This window comes from Argiope bruennichi, chromosome 1 (assembly GCF_947563725.1).
Source record: "Argiope bruennichi chromosome 1, qqArgBrue1.1, whole genome shotgun sequence".
NCBI classification, from domain to species: domain Eukaryota; kingdom Metazoa; phylum Arthropoda; class Arachnida; order Araneae; family Araneidae; genus Argiope; species Argiope bruennichi.
The window spans coordinates 7,337,872-7,365,808 of NC_079151.1; the positions used below are offsets into that span (position 1 = coordinate 7,337,872).

A 27,937-nucleotide genomic window follows, 5' to 3' on the forward strand; every position below is an offset into this window, starting at 1 on the left:
TCTCATTGCAAGAGATTGAAGATGAAAGATGAATAGGTAAAAAGTTGCTGTTGATAAAAAGGCTGGATGAAAATTGAAAATGGATAAGACACACTTTTATTCATTGGACGAAGAAATGACACTATTTAAGGGCAAAGATAAAAAGAATTGATTATACTCAAGACAAAAGAGAAAAGTTTTGTTTTGAAATGGACATGAAGCGTGTCGTGAATCTCCCTCCTTAATGTTGAATAGTTGCCTACTCTACAGAAACCAGACTGAGTGATATTTTTCACTAGGTGGGGAACCTTTAGTATGAGGCTGTGAAGAGGCCTTCAGTGCCATAAAGCAGAATACCTATTCCCTCATAAGAAGACTATGAGATTTCGGCTAGGATGAATCGATGGAGGCCCAAATCTTACGAAAAACGAGACGTTGTTGCTTATGCAGTTGACTGGTTACACGTTTACTTTAGAAAGGATGTTATGATTGAGAATCCCAGCGTCTCCAGCCATTTGAAAAGTGGCAAAACCTTCTGATTCATAATTGCTCTGATAAGATATTTTAGTTGCGCTAGAGGTGCTTCAAGTAAATGTTTATTTTCTACAGTCTCTTTATATAGTCTGTCTACTATTTTGTTTCTAATGTAGCCCGCAGCCCGGGCTACATCCACATCCCACACTTAAATGAAAGGATGGAGTTGAAGTAAAATATTTTCCGGGCTATCGTATTTGGCTTTTAGGCTTGAATTGTGAAACTTAAAGCGAATTCGATTACTCAGTTAAGCGCAGGCATTTCTGGCAGGAAGACTGTACATATAAGAGATAGCTTAGAACACCATTTTTAAGTGATAATGTTATCAGTCATACCACAGAATGCTGTTCCCACTCGTTTTTCGATGCAAGTTCTAAATCCAATGCTGATTTGAAATGATCAAGTTGGATTTTTATGTGCTGATGGTGGAGCTGGCCAAAGCACACCTATATTGTTTCCTTCATCATTTTAGTCGACTTGATGTGTATGCGTGATTCCCTTCAGAAATGAAACGGAGGGGGGGGTAAAAATTGTTTTTGGAACGAACGGTACATAGTTGAGAGATTATTTACGATATGCTTACTATTGCTTCCAAATATAAGGCGACTTTCCCATGAATCAAAATTCCTTTTATTAGTACTTTGTAAAAGGTATTTTGATCTTTCAGTATATTCGGCAGCATTTACCAGTTATCTTTGAAAAGTTTTGGAAAAAGACAGGGGCCTATATTGTGTTTTTAAATGGGTGTTCTGATTAACCGTTTCGTCCATCAATTTTTTTTCTAAGCATTTTATTGCATTTTCTTTTTCAAACTTCTCTCTCCTTCTCTCCCTCTTTACAATTGTCTTGTATCTCTTTCAACTTTTCATTGAATGGTGGTCATTCTAGTATACTTGTTGTATAAGAAGTGAGATATTCTATCCACTAAAAATTGTAACTGAGTTTTATCTTTTTATTTCTCAAGCAAAGAGTTTATCTATTAACAGGTAGTTATCAAAATAGTGGAAACAGATTTATAAAGAATCCTTTATTAGTATGGTGTAGGATCGCCTTTGGCATGTATTATAGCTTGGATTTGCCTAGGAATCGATTCATACAAGTGTTGTATAGTGTTTAGAGGAATATTGTATCATTCTCCCTGGAGATATTGTGTAAGTTCTGGGAGAGATGCCGATGGAGGATATCGATTCCATATTGAACGCTCTAAAATAGACCATAACGGTTCAATTATATTGAGATCATAGAATGGAGCTGGTCAGCTAAAATTCCTCCCGAGTAATCCTCCCTTTCAGAGTTACGATTGGTCCAGTAAAAAACCACGACATGGTTGCCCATATCATGGCAGATCCACTTCCATGCTTGAGAGTTGGAGGAAGACAATCACGATCATACACTTGTGCAGGTGTCCCCCAAACGTGCATCCTTCCTATTGTAAGGAAAAGTGTGAAACATTATTCGTCAGACCATATTACTTTTTTTCACTTATCAATAGACCAGATTTTGTGAGTGTCACACCACTGTAGACGACGTTTACTATTAACATCTGCGACAAGTGGCTTGGGAATTGCTGCTCTGCCATAAATGTTCTATTTATGAAGATACCTTCTAATTGTAATTACTGATACTGGAGAATTCAGATGGATACTGCGGTTACTTTTGCTGCAGTTGCTCGCCTTTTATACATTACAATTCCCTTTAATACCCGACGGTCACTTGCACTGAGCTTTTCTTTCCGCCCACTATTTTGCTTTTCCAAGCTTATCTTGCCGCGCTATGTGTATGCTGTCATGAATTTAGACACCGTACCTCTAGAAAGGACTAAAAATTGGGATGTTTCGGTCATACTTGCTCCTGCTAGACGGGCTCTTATAATTTGGCTTCTTTTTGAAAATCTGAGAAGTCCGACATTTTATACTTTTCAAAAAAATCCAAGGATTACAGAACTCCAATAAAGTTAACACATACTACCAAAATATATACATTGCTATTTATAAAACAACTAGTGGCTATCATTATATTTTAATGCTTACGAAGCGTATTCAAAAATGTCACTTTTATTCACAGGTGTTTCCATTATTTTGATAACCACTTGTAGCTGATTAGCTTCAGATTCTGATTGAGTCCTTACTGGATCATGGAAGGAAAGGACAAAAATGTTCTACGTAGGCTTATATTCTGGTATTAATTGGCAAACTTTGTAGAAGAGCTCATTAGATGGTTCCAGAGGGTTGGTCCACTGATAGAAGTTTGTGTGAAACCTTGTTTCTGATATCTCATCGTTGATCCTTTATTGGTATTTAGGACGTTTTTCTTGTCCCTCAGAAGGTTTTTAACGTTATTAATTATATTGTTTCTGCATTTATTATTATCAAAATCAGAATCTATTGCATTGCACTAGTGTACATTGATTGTATGTACCCAGAAATCCAATTTCTTGTTTGGTTCGATTAAAATTTTTGAAATTGCTTTTTTTCTAAGTATGGTCTTTACTTTTTACAGGGATCTCAAATAAGGGGATTCGAAGTGGCCTGACTTAGTATATCGGCTTCTGCTTCTCCTTGAAGTATGCTAATTGTGGGGAAAGTCATCCGGGACGATGAGATGTACCTCCTTAGCAAAGCTGTTGCCAATGGGTGACTACTTCAGTTCCATTTGATAACGTACTTCATTGAATGTCCTAGAGCCGATCTAGCCTTATTAAGATTAGATTAAGTCGGGAGTACCGTTTCTTGCATTACGTCATACCTAAGCATCCCTTAAAAATATCATGCCTGGTTGATATTAGAGGAGCTAGAAAATTAACATTTTTCTAGCTCCTCTAATTTTTATTTGTATCATCCACTCTGTACAGTAATTAAATCGTATTATTTATCATAATATTAAATTATATTTAATCATTGTAATCGTAATGTAATCAAGATTCTGGCAGAATGTTTTTAAAACTCAACTTAACGAATCTGTCTTACCCATGATTCTTGCTCTTTAGTTATTCGTGCAAAAAAAAACAAAAAAAAAAACAGATATTTTCGTAAATTTTCCTGCTCTTGGGACTTACTCTAAAATAATTAATACCTCTTCATAGAAACAGTAATCTAGACTTCAGTTTATTTTTAATCATCAAGTACAAATAAATCATCAAAAAACGTATAAAACAGTTGAAAATGATCGTGAAATTAAAAAAAAAGATTTCATATCTAATTGCCAACTGCCACTTTCCCCTACATGCTACTTTTAGTTACAAATATCATCATTGTTTTTTAAGACATTAAAAGATGCACACATTCTAATTTATTGCACCTGGTCCTCCTGGCCCTTCTTCCTGCTTATTCTTGCCAACGACTCTCAAAAAGTAGAAATGATTGTTTAAAGCGAACCTCAGCGCCTTAGAAGAAATATTTTATTGTTATGAATGTCTAGGAGTAACTGGCCAACATCTGTGTTTAGTTGTGGGGAGGGGGGGGGTTCAAAAACACCTCCAACATTCAGTTCAATCACATCGATCCGTCTATTAGTTTTCAAGACATTGAGATAGAATTTACAAACTTCAATATTGATTGATGTTTCTCGAACATGCAGTGTTTCGATACTTCCAGCCGTTGAGGGGAATCAAAACTATTTTCAAAGGAGAAGGAGAGAGCGTCTTCGAACGAGTGTTCGCCTCTCATACATAAGCTCATCGCACTTCATACTACAGTGAACATGGATTTCGGATGCCTTAAATGTTGACGACATGCTGAGTTGCATTTGTGTTATCCATGATCACGATTTTTCAATATAATTATAAGGACAAATCAGCACACTTAATTTCATTTATCTAACTATTTGCACTTTTGAGTTGTATGATATAAAGTAATACGAAAGCTCAAAAGTTGCGATTTGAGTTACTTCTTTTTGAGAGGATATTTGTAAGAGGATTGGAGACAATGAAGAGGATTGAATTAAGAAAAGACATTCGAGCCTTTACCCAATTCGCAGGTCAGAATTTGTGAATAATTTAAAGAAGAACAAGATTATCAACAACAACAAAAAAATTTGTGGCAAGAAAATATTAAATTGAGGGGGAAATATGCTTTCCAACTCACCAATTGCAGCCAAACGTTCGAAGTCATGATTTGATTCTTCTCGTTCTGGAAAATTAAAAAAACAAATATGGTAATTTTTGGAAAAACATGCAACACATTTCTAACCAAAATAAATTTAATAAAAATATTTTTAAAAGTGCATTTTATTAGTCATCAAAGAACAATTTTAAAATTTTAATGAATTCAATTTTTAATTTTCCCCTTGATTTTTTTTTTGAATAAGTATTTCAAAATTTTAAAAATCAGTTTTTATTAATTCACAGCCTACTGCTGCCACTTTTACAAAAAATAATGCAATTTAATATATTGATTAGTTGATAATTAGATCTAAAAATTATTAAAATATTTAGACACGTCGTAAAGTAATAAATGTGCAGTAATTAAAAAAAAAATTGACATCTGAAATGAAGGAACATTCGACATCAAGCATGAAATATGTTAAATAATTGTCTGTAATAAAGAACGAAAATTAATATCAAACAATCGAATTTGCAGTTTATATATAAATGCACTTTATACAGTTTCAAGCGGAAGTAAGTATTGCTAAGAAAAAGTAGTATACTAAATATATTGAGTTAAAACTTTTAGAATTTCAAAATCAACTAGATACTTTAACTGATTTAAATACCCTTTCCCTGTTCAATGGAAATACCGATACAGAAAATAACAGCATGTACAAGCGGGAGTGTTCTTCCTTCGGCTTTCTTTTAACTTTTTTTTTGTGTGTGTATGTGTGTGTATCATACGAAAGAAAGCGGAAGGATCAGTGTTGTCTCTTCTTCTATTATCGCGATGTTGCTTTTTAACCTGATTTAGCGCGAATGCTAATAAGTCAGCATCTTACGATTTATACGCCGAAGGAAAAGGGCGATGGTCAAATCCGTCATCGAACTCTGTCCAAAATTTGATCTTCTATAGTTCTTATGATAAAAACCGTTATTTATTTTTTGTTTTCTAACTTTTGTGTCTTTTTTTTAAGTTATTAAGTTCCCGTGCAGTTGGACAAATCGGTAAACTACGATTTTGGCTCAAAATGGAATTAAAATCTATCATTTTGGCGTTAAAAATTTCCATCATCAAGCGTGTTGCCTGTTCGCTTACACACAAACAGGTATCATTCCAAAAAGGAATTATTCAATCCCGGAGAAGTCCGAAACGAGGAAATTCATCTAAAAGTGAAATCTTTCCTCGGTATCAATACTTTCTCTTCAAACACTTCGGTTGTAAAAAAATGAGCTCAATCAGACGGAGAAATGAGAAAGGCGGGGTCGTCTTAATTTCGAGTCTTGAGTCAGTTAATGACATCAGCCATCTAACGTAGTTAGGGCCCCCAGGACTCACCGGTAATTGATTAAACTGCTCAATTGCGGCAAACAAGAAGGGGTGGGGGCGGCGGCGTTGCTGTTTCCACAGCAACGCCGCCGCCTCTCCTTCCACACCGCTATACAGGGCCCGAGGTTAATTGGGTCCTTCTTCTCTTGATTGCCAGAAATGAATGGGGAGGAAAGGTTTTGGAAGTCAAGAAATGCGGATTTGAATCAGAAAGTATTTCAAGAAGATGCTGACTTTGGAGGAATTCGAGGATTAAAAAAACTGCCAATACATATTTTTTTAAACTGCGCTGTTAATTTGTAAAATTTAACAAGCAAGATGCAGGTAATGAAGATATTATACTTGTGACTGTGTCTAATAACAAGATTTTGTCTTACTTCTAACCTTCAGTTGCGTTGGCGACAACCTGTTTTTAATTTAGTTTAGCTTAACTCCACTGAACTGCATTTTCTAAAATGACACGAAAGCTACTTCCAGACGGGTGAAGTAATTCTAATCCAGTTTAGATTACCGTAGCGGATTGTTTGTAACGTTTTTATAGATTAATAATATTCAAATTTTCATAAATCAGTCCATTTTAATGATCGGTTTAGTGGATTCGAATGCACTCATTTTATTTGAAATATTGTATCTTAAGAATATTTTGTTAAATATGACTTACGGGACCGAGGATATAAGTAAAAATTTAAAATTCGTGATACTTCAAAGCTTTTATTGACTCAAGATACATCAAATATAACTATTTACTTCATTCAGACCATTTTAAATAGATGTATGTCTATTACTAAAGGTTTTGAAATGAGCCATTGAACCACAAATGGAATAAATATCTTGTGTGGTATAGTATACCATATTTGACTTAGATAAAGCTGATTTATTGAATTAATACTATAGATATTATAAAAGATCATAGAAAATGTTGTCTTGCATTTATTTTTTAGGAAATATATTTCATATTCATTTCATTTCAAACTGAAAATTACTGAATTCATTTACTGAAAATTACACTTTTCTATATTTTATTTTCAGTAATAATTAACATTTATTTATTTGAGCTTCTGTCAAGGTAATGGCAACTCGTTTAAAAACTAATTTTTCCTCATGTACGCGTAACGTGTGCAAATTTTATTTTTATTTTGAGCGAAATAAATTGCTAAAAAATGTAATTAATTTTTTTTTAAAAATTAGTTAAAAAAAGGAATTTAATTTATAAATTAAAACATTGGTATCGTTTAAAAGATAATTTTTTTAATCTTTAACTTGATATTAAACTCCTTTTTGTGCGATACTATTTTCGGATGTTATCGCGAAAAAACGCCGAAATTTCGCTTACTTTTTAATTAGTTAAAATTCTAATAAAAAATTTTTAAAAAATTCTCTCCTAGGTGCACATTCTCGACTTCAAAGATATATACACATGCCAAATTTGGTAACTGTAAGTCGAACGGTGTGAATTGTTGAGCACCAATACACACACACACACATTCAGCTTTATTATTAGTATAGATACATTTTATTACTCCGATTTATTTCGCTTTATGTGATTGGATTATATGTTGCTCTTTGTTTTTTCTTTTCAAATTTTGTCGATGCTTAAAAGTTTTTTCCTTTCTTTATTTTATTCATGTTCTTTATTTTATTTTCGATTAATCGGTATTTTGAATTGATTTAAAAATTCGTGCATTCATGTCACTTAAGAAATTTTTTGTGAAATTCTTATTATTTTTTTGTTTTTAATTTAAAATATTTCAGTGATAATTTTTCTGTTTTTTAACTATTTCTTTATATAATTTTATATTTCATTTTTGGTGAAGCTCATTTGTGTCCTTCGAGGTCCATTTCAAAATAACAGCAGTGTTGCTTAAAATGGCACGTTAATGTGACTAAACTAAACCGAAGCAAATTTTTGATATTTATAAACATTTTAATAATAAAATGAAACATATTACAATTTCTACAATTATGTTTAATAAAGTACTAATATTAGTCTAATATTTTACAATTCTTTTGTTTTACAAACACGGCTCAAGGCAGATAACCAATCGGAAAACTTAGTAATTCAATCTTTACTCTGGTTAATAAAGTCGTTTCGTTAAATTAGTTTAGTTTATAAGGAAAAATCACGTAGACACCTTCGATTGGGCAAAAAAAAAAAAAAAAAAAAAAAAAATCACGAAAGTATAACATTTTAATAAAGTAACATGCAGAGTGCTACTATTTTAGAATTTATCAGAAAAATTTCACAGCACAACATTCTTTTAGTTAGTTTCTTATCATTAATGACAGTTCATTTCGCCTTTATTTTCAAATTTTATTTGAAAACATTTTCTCATGATCAAAAATAAGTAAATAAATAATTGCGCTTCAAACATCTTCAGAACGTCAACGTCCTAAAAAGAAAGGAAGTTAAAGCCGTCCGCCGGCAGTCGGCTTTAACTTCCGTTTGGAAGTAGCTTGAGGGCTATTCTGGGATGGGCCTCACCCTTTTGAACCACTGTCAGATGACGAGGGCAACATCCGAGATAATATACACGCTTCTAAACTTCCATTCCATACTAAAGCGAGGAAATTTGGCCCACGATGTCCCATTATGTATTATTTGGCCACATTATGCATCAGGCCCACATAGGAGAGGGGTCTTCAGTGGACGAGATGAAAAGCATTGTGAGGCTCTAGAAGGAGTATTAAGCTCAATTGTTTATGGCTATTCGCAAAATGAAATAATTTAGTGACTGTATTCATACTCAGAAAACCTTTGGCGTTGTTTCTGCGAATTGTTTTTCACAAATTTTACTCACCACATTGATGAGCTGGATAAAGGAGAGTCCGAACTGGACTTCCACCGTCTTGTTCATGACCTCGACTGGCCGGATGAGTTTATTGTAATCTCGGAACAGATCGCGAACCAAGCGTTCTTCGTCTTCGGATGCCATGACTGCAAGATAAAAGAAATGATGCATTTTAGTACTGTAATATTTTTTACACAATTGTATGCAAACTCAGTGAAAAAAATATTTTAATCATCTTATATCTTGAAGAATGTCTACTTTTTGAAACTCCAAAGGTCCATTAAAATTATTTTTGGAATTATATATTTTGGATGAAATTCATCGAAGAAAATGATGTGAATTCTGCCCATCAGGACATTGACACAAAAGATAAAAGAATAAATCAGAATGATCAAATTCTTTATATGATTTATCCTCAGAATCATAGATGTGTATTACATTTCGGATTTAAAATATCAATATACTGAGCTGATTATATTAAATTTGTACATCTGTCCAAGAATTCGTAAATTTCATTATTCAAATATGACATAAACAAATTGAAATGAATAAACACAAATGACATAAACAAATCGTACGAAACTCTAAAGGTATTCTTTTCTGTAAAATCGTTAGCAAGTCTTAAGTTTAAAATCAAATTGAAGGACTGATGGGAACGTTTCGTCAATAAGCATATTTCCCTCCCTGTGAGAGTGTTCTACACAGAGAGCGAGGGCATTTTGTTTGTGAAAATAGGGCTCCTTGGAAATGGATCGTCGTGAAATGGATTGAAAAGTCTTAGAAAGACCGTGTTAATTTTAAAACTAAATTTAAAAATGAGCAAATGAAACAAGCCTTTCTCTGATTAAGAAAAAATTTATTTACTCAAAATTTTTTATTTACTCAAAGAAATTATTTTAAAAATATCTCTATAACTCAGAGTAAGGAATTAAATGATCTGAAATTAAACTAGTTGAACTGTTTAACATTTTCATGCAGGGGGTGGTCATACAGAAACTACTCTTATTCATGAATTCCGCTCAACGAGTGGAAAGGAAATGCTGGATATTATTTTGAAGACCTGCGCTCGAGATTGTGATAAGTTAAAATAACAAAATTGTAATCGTAATCTCACAATTATCACGAAATCACAAAATCACGAAAATCGTAATCTCACAATTATCACGAAATCACAAAATCACGAAAATCGTAATCTCACGATTACGATTGTAATGAAAATATTTCGGTATTTCCGAATAGTAGCACTTGTTTTCTCCCCTGCATAAATTGATCAGATCATTTAAAAACCACAGATGACATTGAAATGTTATTGGTGGTAAGAAAATGGACGTAAAACATTTGCAAAAAAACAGATGATTGTAAAGGACCAATGACAACACTGAAAAGAGGTACACTGACACAACATAACTCACGGGGTCAGACAGCAGAAGAACCAATGACACAACACCATTTAATGAGCAGTGAGGGAAGATTGTTTGTTCGGTCAAGTATTTCAGGGTACCGACAAGTTGACACTCAGGTAAAAACAATGAAGTGAATTGATAAAGCTCTTTTATCTGAAAGGAGAATGCTGCTGAAGTAATGCGACTTCATTGGCAAAATCATAAGCTAAGATGAGGTCCTTTGTTAACGTTATTTGATTAAATGAAAATTGAGTTTTTAAAAGCCACTTTTTTCCTCGTCATATATGATGATGACAGTAAATGACCCCTACGGATATTATTAGTGACTGGAGCCTACTTTCTCTTAATAGAGGGCGTCAACTCCTTGAACGGCATTTAACAAGCTAAAAAAAATCCTCTCGATGTGGCACCTTTACACGAAACTAAAGTGACTGTGCAATAAGGTCACTCACATTCCGTAAGTCTTCGAAGAGGTCGCTTTCTCAAGCATAAAGCACACTCGAACACAAGTGTTCGATATGCAACGGTGTTGCAAATCACTTCATTTCAGAACAGCTGCAGTGAAATATGGTTAATGACCCTGTATGGATATGAAATGCTGCTCCTCAACAAGTCGTCACTTGTTTTCGACAAGAAACAAAACTTTGGTGTTAGAGTCATCTCTTATAACTGAACAGTCTCGTGGTCACCGCGATCCCTAACATTACCCCAAAGGATTTCTGATACTGAAATTATCCGAAATCTAAATCCGACCTTTCTTGCATTTCCATAATGCTTTCCTTTACAAATGTCAATCACCAAAAATTTCTGTCATGCATGCATAGTTCCTTCAATGCGGTGATCTGTTTTTTTATAAGAAAAAAAAAAGTGAGAATCGTCATAGGGAAATTTCAAACTGTTTTTACGCAATGGTAACCGTGAGATGGTAATTATTTTAAATCATCACATTCACGAGCGCATAACTTCAAATAATATATAAATATGCCTTCTGATTGGTTGAGCGAATCGGTCGCCAGGGTTTCATACATCGGAGAAGTTTTTCATGACCACTCAGCACCATGATGCGTTCTGTATTAAAGACGGTGAAAAGAATCGTGTGAGCATTTTAAATCTACTCCTTGCGTTCACCACTCTCTCCGTCCAGTTTCAATTATGCGATTTGAATTTTTCTTCCAAATTAAAAAAAAAGGGAGGGGAACTGTCAGAATTGTTATAGGCAGCTGACCATTATTTAAAGTGCACATTTCAATGCTACTTTTCCTCTCTAGTTATCATATTTTATTTTATTTTATTCTCTCTTGGATATTTTTTTTTTTTGAAAAGAGAAATGAATCTTTTTTTAAAAATTAAGAATTACTAATGTCGGTGCATTTAGATGTTGGTTGTAAACCTGACATCTAAAGTAGAGTGCAAAGAATATAAATTTGTTTTTATTAATTCTCGGAGGAATGATGTCCTTTCAAAGTAACACTTAGGCACCAGAAAACAACTGCAACAAAACCTTACACGCGAAATATCCGTCACCATACCTGAATAACACTTAGCATTCGATTATCTCGAGAGTAGCGAATCTCATTTAAATTGAAGCAGGTCCATCGGCCATTAAAAGAGCGTAAAAAAGCAAACCTTTAATAAACACTGTTTTTCCAAATTAATATCCGCCAAACACTGTCTCCATCACCCAGAAAGGCTTCACACTAGCTCATTACATAATTCTTCTGCTCCGTCCCTAAAAACTTTCAAGTCTCCCATTTCAGCAAATTTTAACGCGAGTCCGCCTTGTCACCTGGCTTGTTAATTTGCCATTAAAAGTAATTAGAGGGGCAGAGAGCGCCGCACGCCGGAGTCAACGGCAAAGCAAGGTAATAAAAGCGGAGCGCCCTCACTCGCCGGTTGAGGTGTTTGCTGACTGCCTTCTGCTGAGAGAGGTTGTTGAAGAGGAATATTCGAGGCTGTTCAGAAAGGAATTCAAGGACAGAAAAGGGTGCCTTCCGACTTGTTTTGAACGCTATATAGACCTGACGCTCACTGTGGAAAAAAAAAAGATTTACAGCTGTCTTTAAAATGTTTTAAAGATAGTTGTAAATTTTTTACTAAATAAATAAATTAGCTAATTTAAATAAATGAATGAAAGGATTCTAGATTTAACGAATTTTTGATACAGCAAAATCCATGTTCGAAGTGAATGCGATTCCATTTTGCCTTTTCAAAGTCTACTTCTTGGTGAAAAGGCTATATTTAACGTTCCAGGAACAAACACGAGCTTAACGTTAATGAATATATTTCTAAGGCATTTATTGACACTTGTGGAAAAAACATGCAAACTATAGCCAGTAGATACTTGCTTCATTCTGCCCAGCAAAACAAAGAAACTTACTTGAAATCCCGAGAACTCTGACTAGAAAAGTATATCATTATTGCAGAAAAATATTGTTTTTGTACTGTTTTCTTATAAGTTCCGGCTCCTGCATAAATACAGATAAGCGTATTGCTAAGTACATTTATAGTTTTTATTAATTAGTGTGAGTAAACATTCCACTTATATTCACTTACACACATACATATATATATATATATATATATATATATATATATATATATATATATATATATATATATATATCGGGATAATGGCACCATTGAAACGGGTCGAAGCACAACACAGTAAATCTAAATGTCTCGCATAATGGCGAACTTAAAACAGTTGTAAACCCACTTTCAATGGGAAATAAATGCGAAGTGTGGCTTTATAGTTTAATATTCCTAAGATCCCTCTGAGATAAAGACTTAATAAAAAAGACCTACAGTCCTTGATTGACACTTGAAATATTTTTTACTGATGACGACGATTTGCGTGATGAAGACTCCTGTTAGGGTAAATAGGGTGACGATGAGATTTATATAATTTTGGGAGAATGTGGAACAGTTGAAATATGGGAAGAATGCATTTTTTGTGACAAGTGGACCTGTGAAGGTCGCAGTGTTTTTGAATCTGCTGAAGATCATACATGCCACTTTTGTCACAAAATAATTTTACTGACGTCTATAAAATGTATCCTGTAAATAAATTTGTCATGCTCAAAGAATCTGGAAAACATTAGTTTCATGTTATATTTGTAAAGACAATCGTGCTATAAAATGATATAATTTATATTTTGCACTCCACATTTTATCTTAAGTATAGTTTTTATAGTTTCCAAGTTCATAGCAGGATGACCCTGTTACTACGATGCAATAGTTTCGGTGCCAGCGTAGTCACATTACAATATTAAGTTTGAAAATTACTTTTTAAATAATTTTCAAAACGCTTTTAGCCTTCTTTAAAATATTGATCCAATGTATTAGCCATTGTAAAACCAAATAGTCACTTAATATAAATTTTTATGTTTTATACCGTATCGACTTAAAAAAAAAATTATGATGGGCGTAATGATTCTCCCGGTATCCCTTAATTCCAAGAGCCAATCGAAGTGAAAATTTTATTGAGTTTTGAAATATTCTAGTGTCTTTTCATTGGATGGTATCGGTTGCTTTTGATTTGTTGTGTCTTCACTGTCTAGAATCGAAACTTGAGCAAAACGACCCTTCTCGCCAGAATAAGTATGATGATACCAGAGGGTGGTAGACGGGGCTCTGACTCAGAACTGAAGTGGCGTTGTTCAAACTTAAATTATGCTAACGGATTTAAGTTAACGGATGTATTTGAGGAACTGAGTACTTGGTGCCTTTAAATTTTCAACTTGAAAATAGATTATAAGTATTTCTAAACTTATCTTTTTAATTTGACAGCATAAACTTATGACCCAATTCGGAATGAAACTGCGAAACCTTTTAGCACTGCCAAATGCCATTTATATGTTCAAAAATTTAAGTTTTGATGTCGTCTCATATGACTAACTGAGGAGGTGCATTCACTAGCGATTATCAGTAATGCATACTTCAGCCGAGGATATCAGCTTGAACTCTTCACCATCTTGTAGTTGGCCGCGGACAGTTTGGAAATTTAGCAATAGTAAAACGTCTAAGCAGTTAACATGAAGAATTATTTTCTTTTTATTTATATGACCATCGCTTATCGACATTTAATTCACCTTAATTACAATATTGGCTTCATGCGCATGTATTTGACAACGTTACACTCTATGTCACATCGATGTTAAAAACCCTTTTTAAACCCTTTTTCCATCAGCAGGCATGACATAGAAATTTTTCTTGGATTTACAGTGAACTCAATGTACCAAAAGCAATATATATATACTCAGCATTTGGATTTGGGTGTGAGGTATCAAAATGGCGTGTGTCAAACACATCCAATGGCATCACAGCAATAACGCAAAGTGATCCAAATATGATGCAAATATAAGCTCGGTTGGTTTCTTTTTATATTAGAATTTCTAAAACCAGACTTACAGAAATGTATTCCAGAACAGACACGATACACGACTTTTGTTTATTTTAAACATGTGCAGCAGAGGACTTTAAGCAATGCCTTGGAATGTATAATAAAAATTCCTTTTAAAGAAACTAGTGGAAATACTTAAAATTTGACGAATTAGATGCTTGCATCTTTTTCTCCCGGACATCTGAACTGTTTTTCCAGTACAATTAAAATAAACCAACCAAGAGTTATGTTATAATTTCGAATTTCTCGCATTCTAGGAGTATGCGAGAAATATAGTGAAGAAAACCAGATACGCGTGTTGGATCTCTTTTTTTTCACCAAATGAATCTAAATTTCAATACAGGTTTATAGTTTAGTTTTATTTCTAAGTTTTTTTAATTATTCGGAAAGTCTGTCGCCTAATTTACAGATTTAGTCCCAACTTAGAAACATATATCTACAGCATTTATGATAAGTCAAAGTTCATCCCTGCAAATCATCCTCTACATGACTGACGGCAGACCTCGTAGAACGATTTTGTCTTAAATTTGTCAGAAATCTACATTTTTGGATGTATATTTCAATCATATTCCACATAGCCAGACCGACAAAATCACGAAAATGGTTTTCCCGGAACCATAGAGGTGTTCAACGCGGACATGCCTACAAATCTCGATATTTTTTTTATTGTTGTTGATAATGGTTACAACAGTCTTCTAGTTTTTATTGAAAATGTTGATCTTCAGGAAAATAGAGGATAAAATAAAGCTCATTATAATGCATACTTATTCTGATAGGCCAAGGTTCCTCTCTCAAGCACAGGTGGTGTTGTGTGTTCGTCCTCTCCCCTGAATGTCATAAGGATTCATTAATGCGAACTCACAACCAATATTTCGGAAATCTCGTTTATAACACCCAACTGGTAATCTTTCTCAAAACTTCACCATTACTGAATAATTTATGGTTTCATTAGTCAGAGAGATATTTGCGCATTTCGCTAGCCAGTTCATCACCACCTGCCCGCCGTTTGCGAGGGGAATGACGACGATATTGATTCGTATAAATCAAGCAGAGGGGGTGTTTGTTTTATGGTTGAAACGCGCCCATTTGTCAGCACTCTGCAAAAACAGAAAGAAAAAAAAATGGGATAGCAAAATAGTATCTATCTTCAAAATTTATATTCTGAGAGTGGTGAAAATCTCTATCGTTGTACAGCAAACCATTTCACTTAATGCTTTCTTTTTTCAAACAACCAAAAAAAAATGTTATTTCTTTATTTGAGTTACATAAGTAGTTTAATTTTGGAGGATGTTATTTTGCACTTCGACAACAAAAACTTTGAAATATTTAGTGAATTTTGCAATACATTTTTGCTGACAACTAGAATTTAATTATGATATTTTATTTCATAAATTTCAAGCGTCAAAAATTTCTCTAAATCAGGAACAGACATTGTTACTGCGATAAAACCTAATACATTAGCAAAATTTCTTCTTCTTGTTCACCTCTTCAAATTCAGTTTCATCGTAAGTTCTCATTAAATATATATACTATATAGCAAATCATTCAAAAAATACATTCGAAGAGCCGAATCATTCAAAAAGTAATAAGTGCAAATGCCGAAAAGTCTCGGTACTTACACTTATAGCTTGAAAAAATGAAGCCACTTTCTTCTGCAGCTGAATATTTCAACGTAACAATATTATGAAATTGACTTGCATCATGAAACCTATGGCAACCTCGGAAGATGTGTGGCAAATGCTACAAGATATGCTTAAAAATTCACCAAAACGTGCATATTCGATTCGGGTTAAAATGTTTGCGATGTGAGCTTCAACAACTTTGTAGGATTTTTTCTTTATCCAAAAAATCTTGGTTATATTTCCTACATTTTCATGACTTTTAAAAAAAATTTCAGCATTCATTATACTCAAACAATGGATGATTTTTATAAGCTTTCTATGTTTGAATTTTAGTGTTTCTCAAATTTTACCATATATTTAGCACTAGAACAAAAAATATAACCTTTGCGCCGTTAAAAATCTAAACAACAGTCTGCAAGAATTGCTTATTTTATCGCTTTTCTCGTGTTCCGTCTTTCCTTTCAACACTTCAACAGTTGAACAGTTTTTAATTACACTAAAAGCGGACTTAGCGAATGAATTTGGCCTCGTATTGTGATCCGGATGTCGCAGCTGAAATTAAATTTTCGCAACACAGTGCAATACGATCATTAGTCTTGTGAACTCGGATCTTATGGGCTGGAATTGCAAAACTGAACTTTTTGATTGCAGCTAATTCATTTCCAGGCAGTTCTCGAAAACATCGCCTTGAAGAAGTTTTCGCTCTTTCGTAAATTATTTGTATGCCTTTGTTGGTGCGCTCGAAATGCTCCTGTTCTTTCAAAATGTTTCAAGCATAATCTGAGTTGCGGCGACTCTATTTTCCCACAGTGACTCTTTAATATATACCAAACCAAAACGCTGTATTAGCAGAAATTTTTCAAAACTAAGTACGTTAAAAATGCTTTCACTCGCTTTTTCCCCTGCCTTCCTCTTCAATATTCTGCCTAGCGCTTGTCATAGCTTTTACAAAAAAAAAAAAAAAAAAAAAAAAAAGCTTTGTAAAAGGAAAAAAATTGGATTTCTTATTTAATATCAGGAAGAATAAAAAATGTTGAAGAACTCTATTCGTGTTTCTGTCTAAATCAAAGGATGTTTTAGACGCACATAACATATCTGCTTCCACCATTTCAGAGAGGAATAAACATCACAACATTGAAATTAAACTAAATGTAATTTAAATGCACTATTAACATTTTTCTTAGGCCGGGATAGCCTGGTTGGTAGGGCGTTGGATTCTTATCCTTTGGGTTGTGAGCTTGAACTCCGCCGGCCAAAGACACTCCATGCGTGCTGTGTCTAGCTCACGTATAAATCTGTCGTAGTCCGCCATGTCGAAAGTAATACCACTGGGGATACGGGTTCAGAGGTGATCAATCTGTCATTCAGTTCTCGTTCTCTGATTCAGATGACGATTACTAAATTACGATCTGTGAATCAGTGAATGAAATGCATGAATGAAGTCCGCCCGCAAAAAAGGTTGCGATGCGTGAGTAGCTAAGACGTACTGTTGGCCCTAGATGGCGGTACTGAAAAACAAGAGACGCTCTCTCGGCTAAAAATCGCTGACTTCATCACCGGCTTTGTCTATGACAAGTGCCATTAGAAACAACAACCATTTTAAGAATATTGCATCGTATGTTTTCCCAAGTTTGCATGCATAGGATTATAACGCTTCTTGTTTATAAACATTATATACTGGAACTTAAAAATGGAGGCGTTGCAACACATCGTATAACTATGCATTCGAGAGAATCAAAATGCGAGCAAGTTTTCAAAAACTTCTTATATTCAAACTCATTTGTCAGTATGATTTCAATATAATTTCCCTCAAACAAGAATTCCAACCTACAAACAAGACGGATATTTTTACAGATGGGTCGAAAATCGAGGGGAAAACCGGCTTCGCCTACTGCGTATTCCAAAACGAACAAATTACTCATCAGTGGCTCGGCAAACTGAACGAAAATAATTCTGTCTTTCAGGCAGAGCTGCTGGCCATTAAGGAAGCATGTAAATGGGCTAGCAAATACGATCATAACGCTAAAATATGGAGTGATAGCGAGTCCAGCTTAAAAGCGATCAGTTCATTCTCCACCTCAAGCCCAATTGTTCAGGAAATTCAAGCCATTCTGCTCCCCCAACCTTCTATTAAGTTAGGATGGGTTAAAGCACATGTAGGTCACAACGGAAACGAGGTTGCAGATTCCCTAGCCAAACAGGCCATTTCTGCAGGTACGCCCGTTCAATACCCAGCTCCTAGAAGCCATCTGAAAAGTATTGTAAATGAATTGAGCCTACAGCGATGGCAAGAAGAATGGGATAATGGCTCAACTGGCAGAAAAATCCATCAAATCATCTCGAAAGTGTCCTTTAACCCATCATCTTGGAATAGGCTTGACATTATCTTTGCAACTGGCCATGGCCCTTTCCCTTCATATTTCAAGAGATTCCATATTAAAGGATCTGATCAATGTGGCTGCGGCGAAGTAGGCGATCCCCTTCATTATGCCACTAGTTGCCCTCTCACCACATCTTTTCATCTCAAAAAACCCATCCACGACCTAGAAAATATCTGGTGGGCCAACGTTATGAGAAACAAGATGTCCAAGGTTAAAATTAGAAATCTTGTGCGGTTCCTACAAGAGAACGATGAATTGATTTCTCCAGACCCAAGCCCAGTATAAATTTTCGTTTCATTTCTCAATACTCCCCACTCACTCATACTCCCCACCGAACACCTCCCTCATCATTATAATATTGTATATAGTTACTTTTTATGTGTATTGATGATATTTTATGTCTTTTTATGTGTATATTGATATTTTATGTCTTTTTTTGTGTATATTGATTTTTTGTCTTTTTATGTGTATTTCTTTTATCTTAATAAATACTCCCACGTATATCCTTTCAACCGACAGGGAATCCTAGAGATTCCAAGTTCGGGGATATTCTGTGGCGAAAGAAAGTATGATTTCAATGTTCCGTAATGAATAAATCATTATCAATCAGAAATCCAGCTTTTAATTCATTAAATATAATAAAAAAGTGTGGAAAATAGCAGAAGGAAAACAGCTCATAAAATGAAAATACAAGCACCTTCTTTGACGGAAAAAAACTAAAAAAAAAAAAAAAAAAAAAGAAGTTGAAACCATCCAATCAGGAAATAAAGATCATTAAAAAAAGATTGAAGAATAGAATCTCATTTTGTACTTAGAAAATTTCATTTATATATAACAAAAATTCCATTTTTAAAAGTTGTAAAAAAAAGTTATTGTTAAAGTTTTTGTAGAAAATTCCATTTTTTATTGGTTATGAAAGCAGGAATTTCTTCCTTTGACTTCCACATCTGCGTAAATATTATAATGCTTCTACAGAGCCGTCCATCTATGAGGTGCGGCGGATGCTATGAACCAGGGCCCCTCGACTGAGGGGGTCCCAGCATGATCAAGAACTAAAATAATATTCTGAAATGGGAAAAAAGAGGGAGAGAAATTTAGCTGGAAAAAATCGACGGTGTTTACAGATACATTAAGTCTAATGCAAGTGTGCAACTTATTATAAACACAAGGTAAAAAGATTGACGGTCATTTACCTCACTTACTAAGTTCGATTGCATGTAGTATTTTGATAGTCATACTATAAAATGTTTAATATTGTTAGATCTAATCATGTTTCTGCCAAGAAAATATCCTCCTAGGTATCAAAAATAAAAATTAGTAGGAAAGAAAAAGAAGAAAAACTAAATTTCAAAAGCTCTCGAGTAGATCTGTTTTCTTGTTTGCGAAGTCATTCTGGAAATGATCAAATGGAAAAGAAACTTCTACCCAAACGAAGCAATCTTGCAATAAACTGCAGAAACTGTGAAATTCAGTTCGTTGAAGAATCGCATATTTATACAAATATAATCAAATCAGAAAATAAACATGAAAAGGACAATAACAAATAGGATCAAGTGAATATAAGTGATCAAGATTTATGACCAAATATTATAACTGATAAATTTAGAATGTTTTGTATTAACAGATGTATGTTCTGCACAATACAATGGAGTATTTGCTAAGAAGGCTGAAGGTGGATCATTTTCTACCATTTACAACTTCAAAAAAAAATGCCAGATCATGAAACCCAGTTTCGCAGCTAGTTCATTTACTCAAAAACTCCAGATTCGGTATATTGTTTTTGTTGTTGAGTATTTTTAAAAGGAGAAATGAACAATTTACACGATTTACAGGTAGCTATAATAACTCGTTGGGAAGCCAAAATAGATTCAGTTAAAGCAGAGTATACACAGTTTGAACAGCTTGTAATGCTCTAGAAGAATTTATTGATTCAAATAACGATAATATAGCGATATCCGAAGCTAAAAGTCTATTGGATTCAATACAAGAAATGCATTTATTTTATGTTAATAATATGGTTTGCAATATTGTGCAAAATTAACATTATCAATAAACTATTTCAAGCAAAAACAATTGTTTTTGATTGATTTAAGTTAATTTAGTCAATAAAAGTAAAATTGGAATCCAAATGTTAAGAAAAAAACTTAACACATTTTTAGAACGAAGCAAGCAAAAGTGATAGCATGTCATTTGAATATTTCAGAAATGAATTCGAAAAAAAAAAAAAAAAGGATTATATTCCGAAAAAGAATAAGTTGAAGTTAAAGAAAACCCGGTAGAGGAATTTGGATGCTACTTTTTTAGTACTTTTATTGAAATTGTTATTGTACAGATAGAAGATAGATTTAAAAATACTTCAAATTAATTACTGATATAAAATCGTTAAAAAATGCATACATTTGAAAAATGTTCCAAAGATTTTATAACCAAGATGTAGATGAGAAACTAATCAAGGGAATTAGTTTGCTTCGGGATTTGATTTTGAATAAAAAGGATGTAAACAATGCACAAGACATACTGCAATGCATTCTAAATATTAATTATAATGAATTATTTCTAAATGTGTTAAAAGTTTTTTTTATATATTTTCTAGTTCCTATAGAGATGCTAAGCACTCTTTCAACAAACTAAATTTAGTAAAGAATTGTCTTCGATCAAGCATGTGTGCCTTAAATGCACTTGCTATATTAAGCATCGAAAAAGAAATTTTTAAAAAATTATGATTTTTCTTAAGTCATTAATAGCACAAATAAAACCATGCATTAAATAAACATACTATATTAATATATATTTCAGTGTTTACAATTTTTTCTTATTTTACAAAAAATGTAAGGCCCCAAATGATTTCCTGCACTTTTTAGAGAAGGAAAGCTCTATGCTTCTTGTTCATAGTTTCGGCAGTGAGATAATCGAGTCCCTGTCCACCGATATTCTTATTGCCAAATCCACAGAGTGTCTTGAATTCCTTTCAGAGCTCACGTGCGGGCGAATAGAGCAACTGAGAAGCCGTTTGCAGGACTTCATTTAAATTCAGGTCCAAAAAAGAGGCATACCATATTTTTATACTGAAACCACGACTTTTTTTTTGGGGGGGGGGGAGAATCTTTATTGATGTTGGGCATCAGAGCAACATATAAAGTTTTTACATGACATTATAAGAATGGTTTATTTTAAACCTTTGGCAGTAAGTAAAAATTCTGGATAACAAAATTCCGTCCTTACAAAAGGAAACGAATGGAATGAAATAAAAATGTGTAATAAGCAATGGAAGCCTTCTTTGTCATTTAAAATATAAAGAAGACGTTAAAATATTCTACGAGTTTAATATTAGCTCTTTATCATAAAAGGAGGAAATTCATTACTACAATTTTCAGAAAAAAATTACAATGAAACATTCTTTTGAATGAATGCCTGCGATGATGAAAATCTTTATCTAAACTTGGCAACTTAAACCATTTCATCCCTCTAGCAGAATCCATAACAAATTTGCATCGTTCATTTTTGCCGCCAAATCATTTGTTAAACAATCCATTCAGAAGTTTTCATGGCGATTATAATCAATCAAGAGACGTAAAATAATTCAATAAATAAACGACTTGAAATATATAAACTTCACTTCTTAACCCTTAGAATCTTAAGATACAAATAAGTAAAGAATGATTGCTGTAAAAAAATGAGACTTTTATTTGGGGGCAGCAGTCGTGATTTCTAATAATAAAATAGGAATCTTCTTCATTTTGTCATTTATTTGATAGAAAAAAAGAAATGATACATGCCTATTTAACAACTTTAAATCTTCTCATCTGTTACGGATAACAAATGTGTATCATTAATGCTTTTTAGAAGTTACTAAGCCATATTTTTTTAATGTTTCGTTGCAAATATATAATCTTTAATTAATGCAGAAATACTTCAATTGTATGTAGTTAATTAATATACAATTTTGTATACGTGTCTCTGAATTTATGGACTTAACTTTAAGGGCAGATTAAAGTACTTTTAAGAAGCTATTTTTTTGTATAACATAGGAAAAATGGAAAAACTGGAAACGGAAAAAAACAAGAAATACTGAGGAAATAAAAAAAAAAGCTTTTCATTTACACAATATTTTTGAAGCAGACAATGCAAGATTTTAGAGCCGTAGATTAAATAAAAATGAATTTTTCAGAAGAAAAATATTGAATATTTATGGAGGCTTATTCAACTTGAGTTATTAAATCGTCAGCAAAACAAATTTATCGAGATTGGATGCCTCGCACGTGCTTCGAACGAGTCTTTGCTGCTAGAGAATGTTTCTGCGTGATGGAGTGATTTTTTCTCTGCGAGAAAGCAAGCGTACATGTCATACACGGTTGTCAGCAGCATTTCTTGCTTTTTCCGCCTTTCAGCCCCGAGTAACAGGGGAGATTTCTGTCCCATGCACTGATACAGATACTTTCATTGACTGATTTATGGATGATCTCATTAAGTTTACGATGTCATAACTAATTTTCATTCACGAAATAGTTTACGTGTGGGATCGCAAACTTTACATTCTTTTATGCTGAGTTATAGTAAAGGCCAGTGAGGTGAGCTGCACAATTTTTATTATTTTGTATTGATGCTGATTGATTGTATTCATATTAATGGATCAATTATAGATTATTGTTAATATTTTCTCTCGGCATTTCTTTCCTTCTAAATTTTGAATTTGCAGTTGCATCTTGTTATTTGTAGATCATTTATTGTTTCAATCCTCGCGTAGTTTTGATGCAGTGCCCCTGCAAAAGAACAAAGGTTTGCAGGAAGAGAGTCGCGCAATCAGGAAATATTAAATCAAATATGATATATTGTGACGTGATAACAGCCTATTCATACGGGGATTTAATCTAGTTAGTTTATGTTTTCTCTGCACTTGCTGTAAAATTAGCATGAAATTTCAAAATTTTACAAATTAGTTTCCGCAGACCAATCTAGTAATGCGTCAAGAATTTAAAAATGTTTAATAAACCCTGTTCCATGATAGAATTTTTTTCCTTTTTTATGAGAAAATATCAGACAGACAAAGATCCTTAATATCTTTGTCAGATGATATTCTTCTTAGCTTCTTTCAAAACCAAAATCCCAACCACACACGCGCGCGCACACACACAAAAAAATCCGGCCATGCTCGGTGCTCTGCAATAAGAGGATCTCAAGGAAAGTACGCCCCCTTCTTTATTTACATTTTGCAGATTTTTTTTCAATTATTATTGTGCTTTATTTCCTCTTCATTTAATGCAGCGGTACATTCCTAGAATGTCAAGAAGGGGAATTATTCGCATCACGGAAAAAAAAGGCGATTAGAATTGAAGAAAGAGAGTATCGGTGTTATTGTGGGAGACGATATTTGTCTTCTTCAGGGAAAATAAAAATATGGGAATTCTGGCCTCGCTATTATTGACATGACGGCGAACTTTAATGAACCAGAACAGAAAATAAAAGGTGCATCTAATGTATAATGCTGTGGCCTTTTTAAATTTTGTCGTATTTTGTACATAAATTTCCCAGAATATTAACAGTTCAAATATAAATTTAAAATCATATTTCAGAAAACAATTTCGCAATGCTGCTGCAGTTTTGTAGGGCATTAAAGAGAATCGAGTTTGCAATTCCCTTTGCGTGATTATGCCCTTAATTTGACATGTAAAAATCACATGCTGAATTCGATTCAACCTCTTACTGGTTGCATTTTAAATTTTAATATTCACTACCCAGATTAAATAGATCATTTGTGAATGGGAAGGAACTTTGTCGGAAGTACGCGATTCCAGCGGTAAAACTATCTGCTGAACTTCATCTACCCGGCTCACTGCATTATGTTCGCAGACAGAGCTGCATTGATGAATTTCGTTCTCAAAGTTTGGAGGTCTCGATCTTCTTCTTTAAATATCAACATTTTGATATACTTCAATTAAGAAACATAAACTAAAAAATGATGTTGTCTTTTTATTATATTTATGTATTAAAAAACATGAAAAAAAAAACTTTGGCAACTCTACAGAATAAAATTTTTATTTTTAATGAAAGAAGATCCCAAATACAAAAAGGAAAAATACTGTCTGATTTATAATGCTTGATGATATCCTTCGAAACTAAAGCCCGGTCTACCCCGAGAAAACCCTTCTTGATGTGCTGGGCACATTTCAACAAGCGGATTTCGGGAGAAGAACTTCTCCCCACGACTCTTTTTATTCATATTTCGCCAGCGTTTCTTTCTGTTTATTATGGTGTTTCAGCCTCTCATCATCTTAATACTGCGATACGTCACGAGAATATGAAAGAGAATTATTCTTGTCACGGAATGGTGAAGGAGACTCTGGAATGCGAAAGAAGAGTATCTCTGTCGTTGTCGGGGTTGGCAGTGACTCTAATTTGGAGAGAACAAAGAATGGAAAGAAGTTGCTTTTTATTTCTGACTCTTGATAAACGATTCACCAGGGAATTTGAATGAAGCCAGATTAAATAAAATGATTTCTGGAATAATGATTGCCGATGTCCGAATATTTGGTACTTAATCTTGAATGCTTTGAATTTTTTTCAGGTTTAAATAATTGGTAAACTAGTAATTTTAGAATCTAGTATCTAAACATCTATAAGTTCGGATTAGCTGTTCGAAGTATTCTTATTTTCTGGCCCTCAAAATGCAATTGGAAGTAATTCTCTTCTCCAATAGGGCATTCGTAGATCTAGATGGAAATCTGATTTCTTATACAGGGGCTCATCTGATCAACGAGACGGATTTCTTATTTTCCAACGACTCTTTAAAGGGAGGGGTGGCGCAGCTCATGCTCTCGCGTTCCAGTCTTGGAGTAGGACCGACTTTCGAGTTAGGAGATGAGAAATCAACCCCGTTCACTCTTGCTTTCCATGAAAGGCAGATGGAAGATGGAAGAAGATTGGAATACTTTGTTCAAATCAAGATGAGATAATGAATTTTTCTTCGCTTCATTCTGAGCATTATTTAATAATTCATGACTCTAAAGAACGAAACAAAAATTATAAAAAGCTATTATATCTACAGACACTGAATTACAAAACTTTCTCAAGTTTCCTACCAAAATATTCACAACGCATTGAAACTGGATGTTTCCTTAAATTTTGCTTCAAATGAACATAAGATGATCATTAGGATCTCATTAATAAATACTTAAAAGTCACAGATGGGTGTCTCATAAGTGATTATATCGTAATAAAAATAATTGCTTTGCTTTTAAATTTGCTTTGTTGTTTATAAAACCAAACTATTACTAATGCAATAAATAAATATGAGAGAAGAAGTTAAGTTTTGTTCAAATTCAGTTTTACGAAATCACAAGCAATTTAAAATTAATTGAATACCTAATAGTGGAGATCTGAAACTAGTATAATAGTGTATTACATTGAGAATACTCAAATGCAGAATAATTGATATTTATATCTCCACAGAAAGCAATTTAAAGACGCTTATGAAATTCCAATTTACAAACAAAAACAATTCAAGTTAAATAAAAGAGTGTAAAATATATTAGGTACCAAGAATTAAAAAGAAGCCGATAAATGTTTCAAGAACCAAAAGCAAAATGTCAGAAAATGGCAAAAAGCTGTTTGGTCGACTTGTATAGAGGCAGCATACCAACAACTTCTTTTGGGCTACTCGGAGGGTTGCTTGGCATTCTTCACTTTTACCTTGTTATAAAAGCGCGTTCCAGATTTATCACTAGCACTTTTCTAAATTTGTTACCTTGACATCTTTCAGGTTTATCGAATAATTTCACAATTATTAGTATAAACTATCCATTTTTAGTGAAGGGACGACTTTCTTCACTTTCATGTGAAGAACTGTTTGAATTCTTTTGTGACTTAACAGGTTTTGCCAGTTTAAATCATTCAATTCACCTCTTTGCTTTTTTGCTCACAAATAAGAAAGCTTCGAGGTGGATGAATGGTGATTTTTCCTTTAAATCTCGTTCCTAAAATATCACAAGAAAAGAGGATAGAATAATTGCCCTGCCGAATATCATAAGCAACCGCTGTGGGTGGATGTCCGATGTTTTATAAAATGCCCGCGTTCAACCCATCTCATGTATGCTAGAGATGGCATTGTTGTGAATCTTTGAAATTATTTTTTGGTGAAAATTGCTGCCGATTTTCCAGTTTCGATAATGATCTGCATTATGGAACATGGCATTTAAGAAAAAAGGGCAAAAAACACAAATTTCGCTTTTTTGCCATGACAACATTCGCATTTTTTTGAAAATGGCCATTGTTTGCAATAACTCATTCTTAGCAGACAGAACATGAAGCATAATTATTTACCGACGTATAAAAGGAAATGTTTTAAAAAGCTAGTATTGTAATCTTAATACATGTAAACTGAATCTTTGTTCTCATAGTGTATCCTTTCGATGCTCAGTTCCAAATCTTTTTCATGCATGAAATTACAGCAAAAAGAAATTATGTCAACTCAATTTTAGTATCGAATCCCATCTGCCATGCCACACATTTTTTTATGTTCTTGTGCAATCGTTCACCATACTATTCACTAATCGTCCATTAGAATCGTTCGGGGAATTAGCTCTGGTTAGATTTGGAGTGCTAGTTTAGAAAAATAAATTTTAATAATATCCGTTAATAAATTCTGTATAACATTTTAATTTAGAAAAGGCAACAATTCACTCACAACCCTGCAACTTCGTTAAAAGTTAAAAATGAAGAGAGTCAAATAAAGACAAAAGACACAGTTATTCTGTTCCATACCAAGAATCATAATTTGTTTGACGTTCTTGTTTAGGTAGCCTTTTTTTGTAGATTTCGCAAGTAAATTACCATCGTGTGTATATTTTTATTTCCATCAGTATTAATACTCCACTCTCTTTTTTTCTTGGTGAAATTGCAATATTTAGCTCATACTCATCGATTAGTGCCACCATTTTTGACAAAAATATTGCTCAACTGTTTGTGAGAGTGATGAATGCGCTCAAATTGCAACCAAAGAGGTTAATTACATCAAAATAGTTTTCAGCCTTGTGCTTGAAAGAGAAATTATGTTCAGCCTCTTGCAATTCTGATCACTTTATCTCATTCATGGAACTTGCGAAATAAAGACCGTTTACGACCTGTCTGATTCTACGATCGTTAAAAAAAAAATCCAGGTTTAATCTTTCTTTCTACTTTCCCGGACATTCTTTTTTTTCCCGCGAATGCATAGCAAGAACTGTTCTAATTAAGTGGTTCCATAAAATTGTTCCTTAGCACTAACATTATACACAATGGAGGCAAGTCCGCCTAGCATTTCTTTCTTCAGCATTCATTTTCTCTCTGGTAGGTCACCTTTCTCTTATTCCATGATTCTGGTTCAGTTCTTCCTCAAGATTAAAGAAGTGGTGGCCAAAGATCTAGTTAACCATTTTTTG

The 27,937-nt window shown here is 33.6% G+C and overlaps 1 protein-coding gene across 1 annotated transcript in view; it reads right to left on the reverse strand.

The window, feature by feature from the left end:
• LOC129975993 (acetylcholine receptor subunit beta-like 1) overlaps window positions 1–27,937 on the reverse strand; it is a 191,277-nt gene that overhangs the window by 72,938 nt on the left and 90,402 nt on the right. The window contains exons 2-3 of the mRNA XM_056089319.1: window positions 8,726–8,862; window positions 4,596–4,640 (exon numbers count right to left, since the gene is read on the reverse strand). Of these exons, the coding sequence (XP_055945294.1) occupies window positions 4,596–4,640; window positions 8,726–8,862 (182 nt within the window). The remainder of the gene's footprint in view (window positions 1–4,595; window positions 4,641–8,725; window positions 8,863–27,937) is intronic.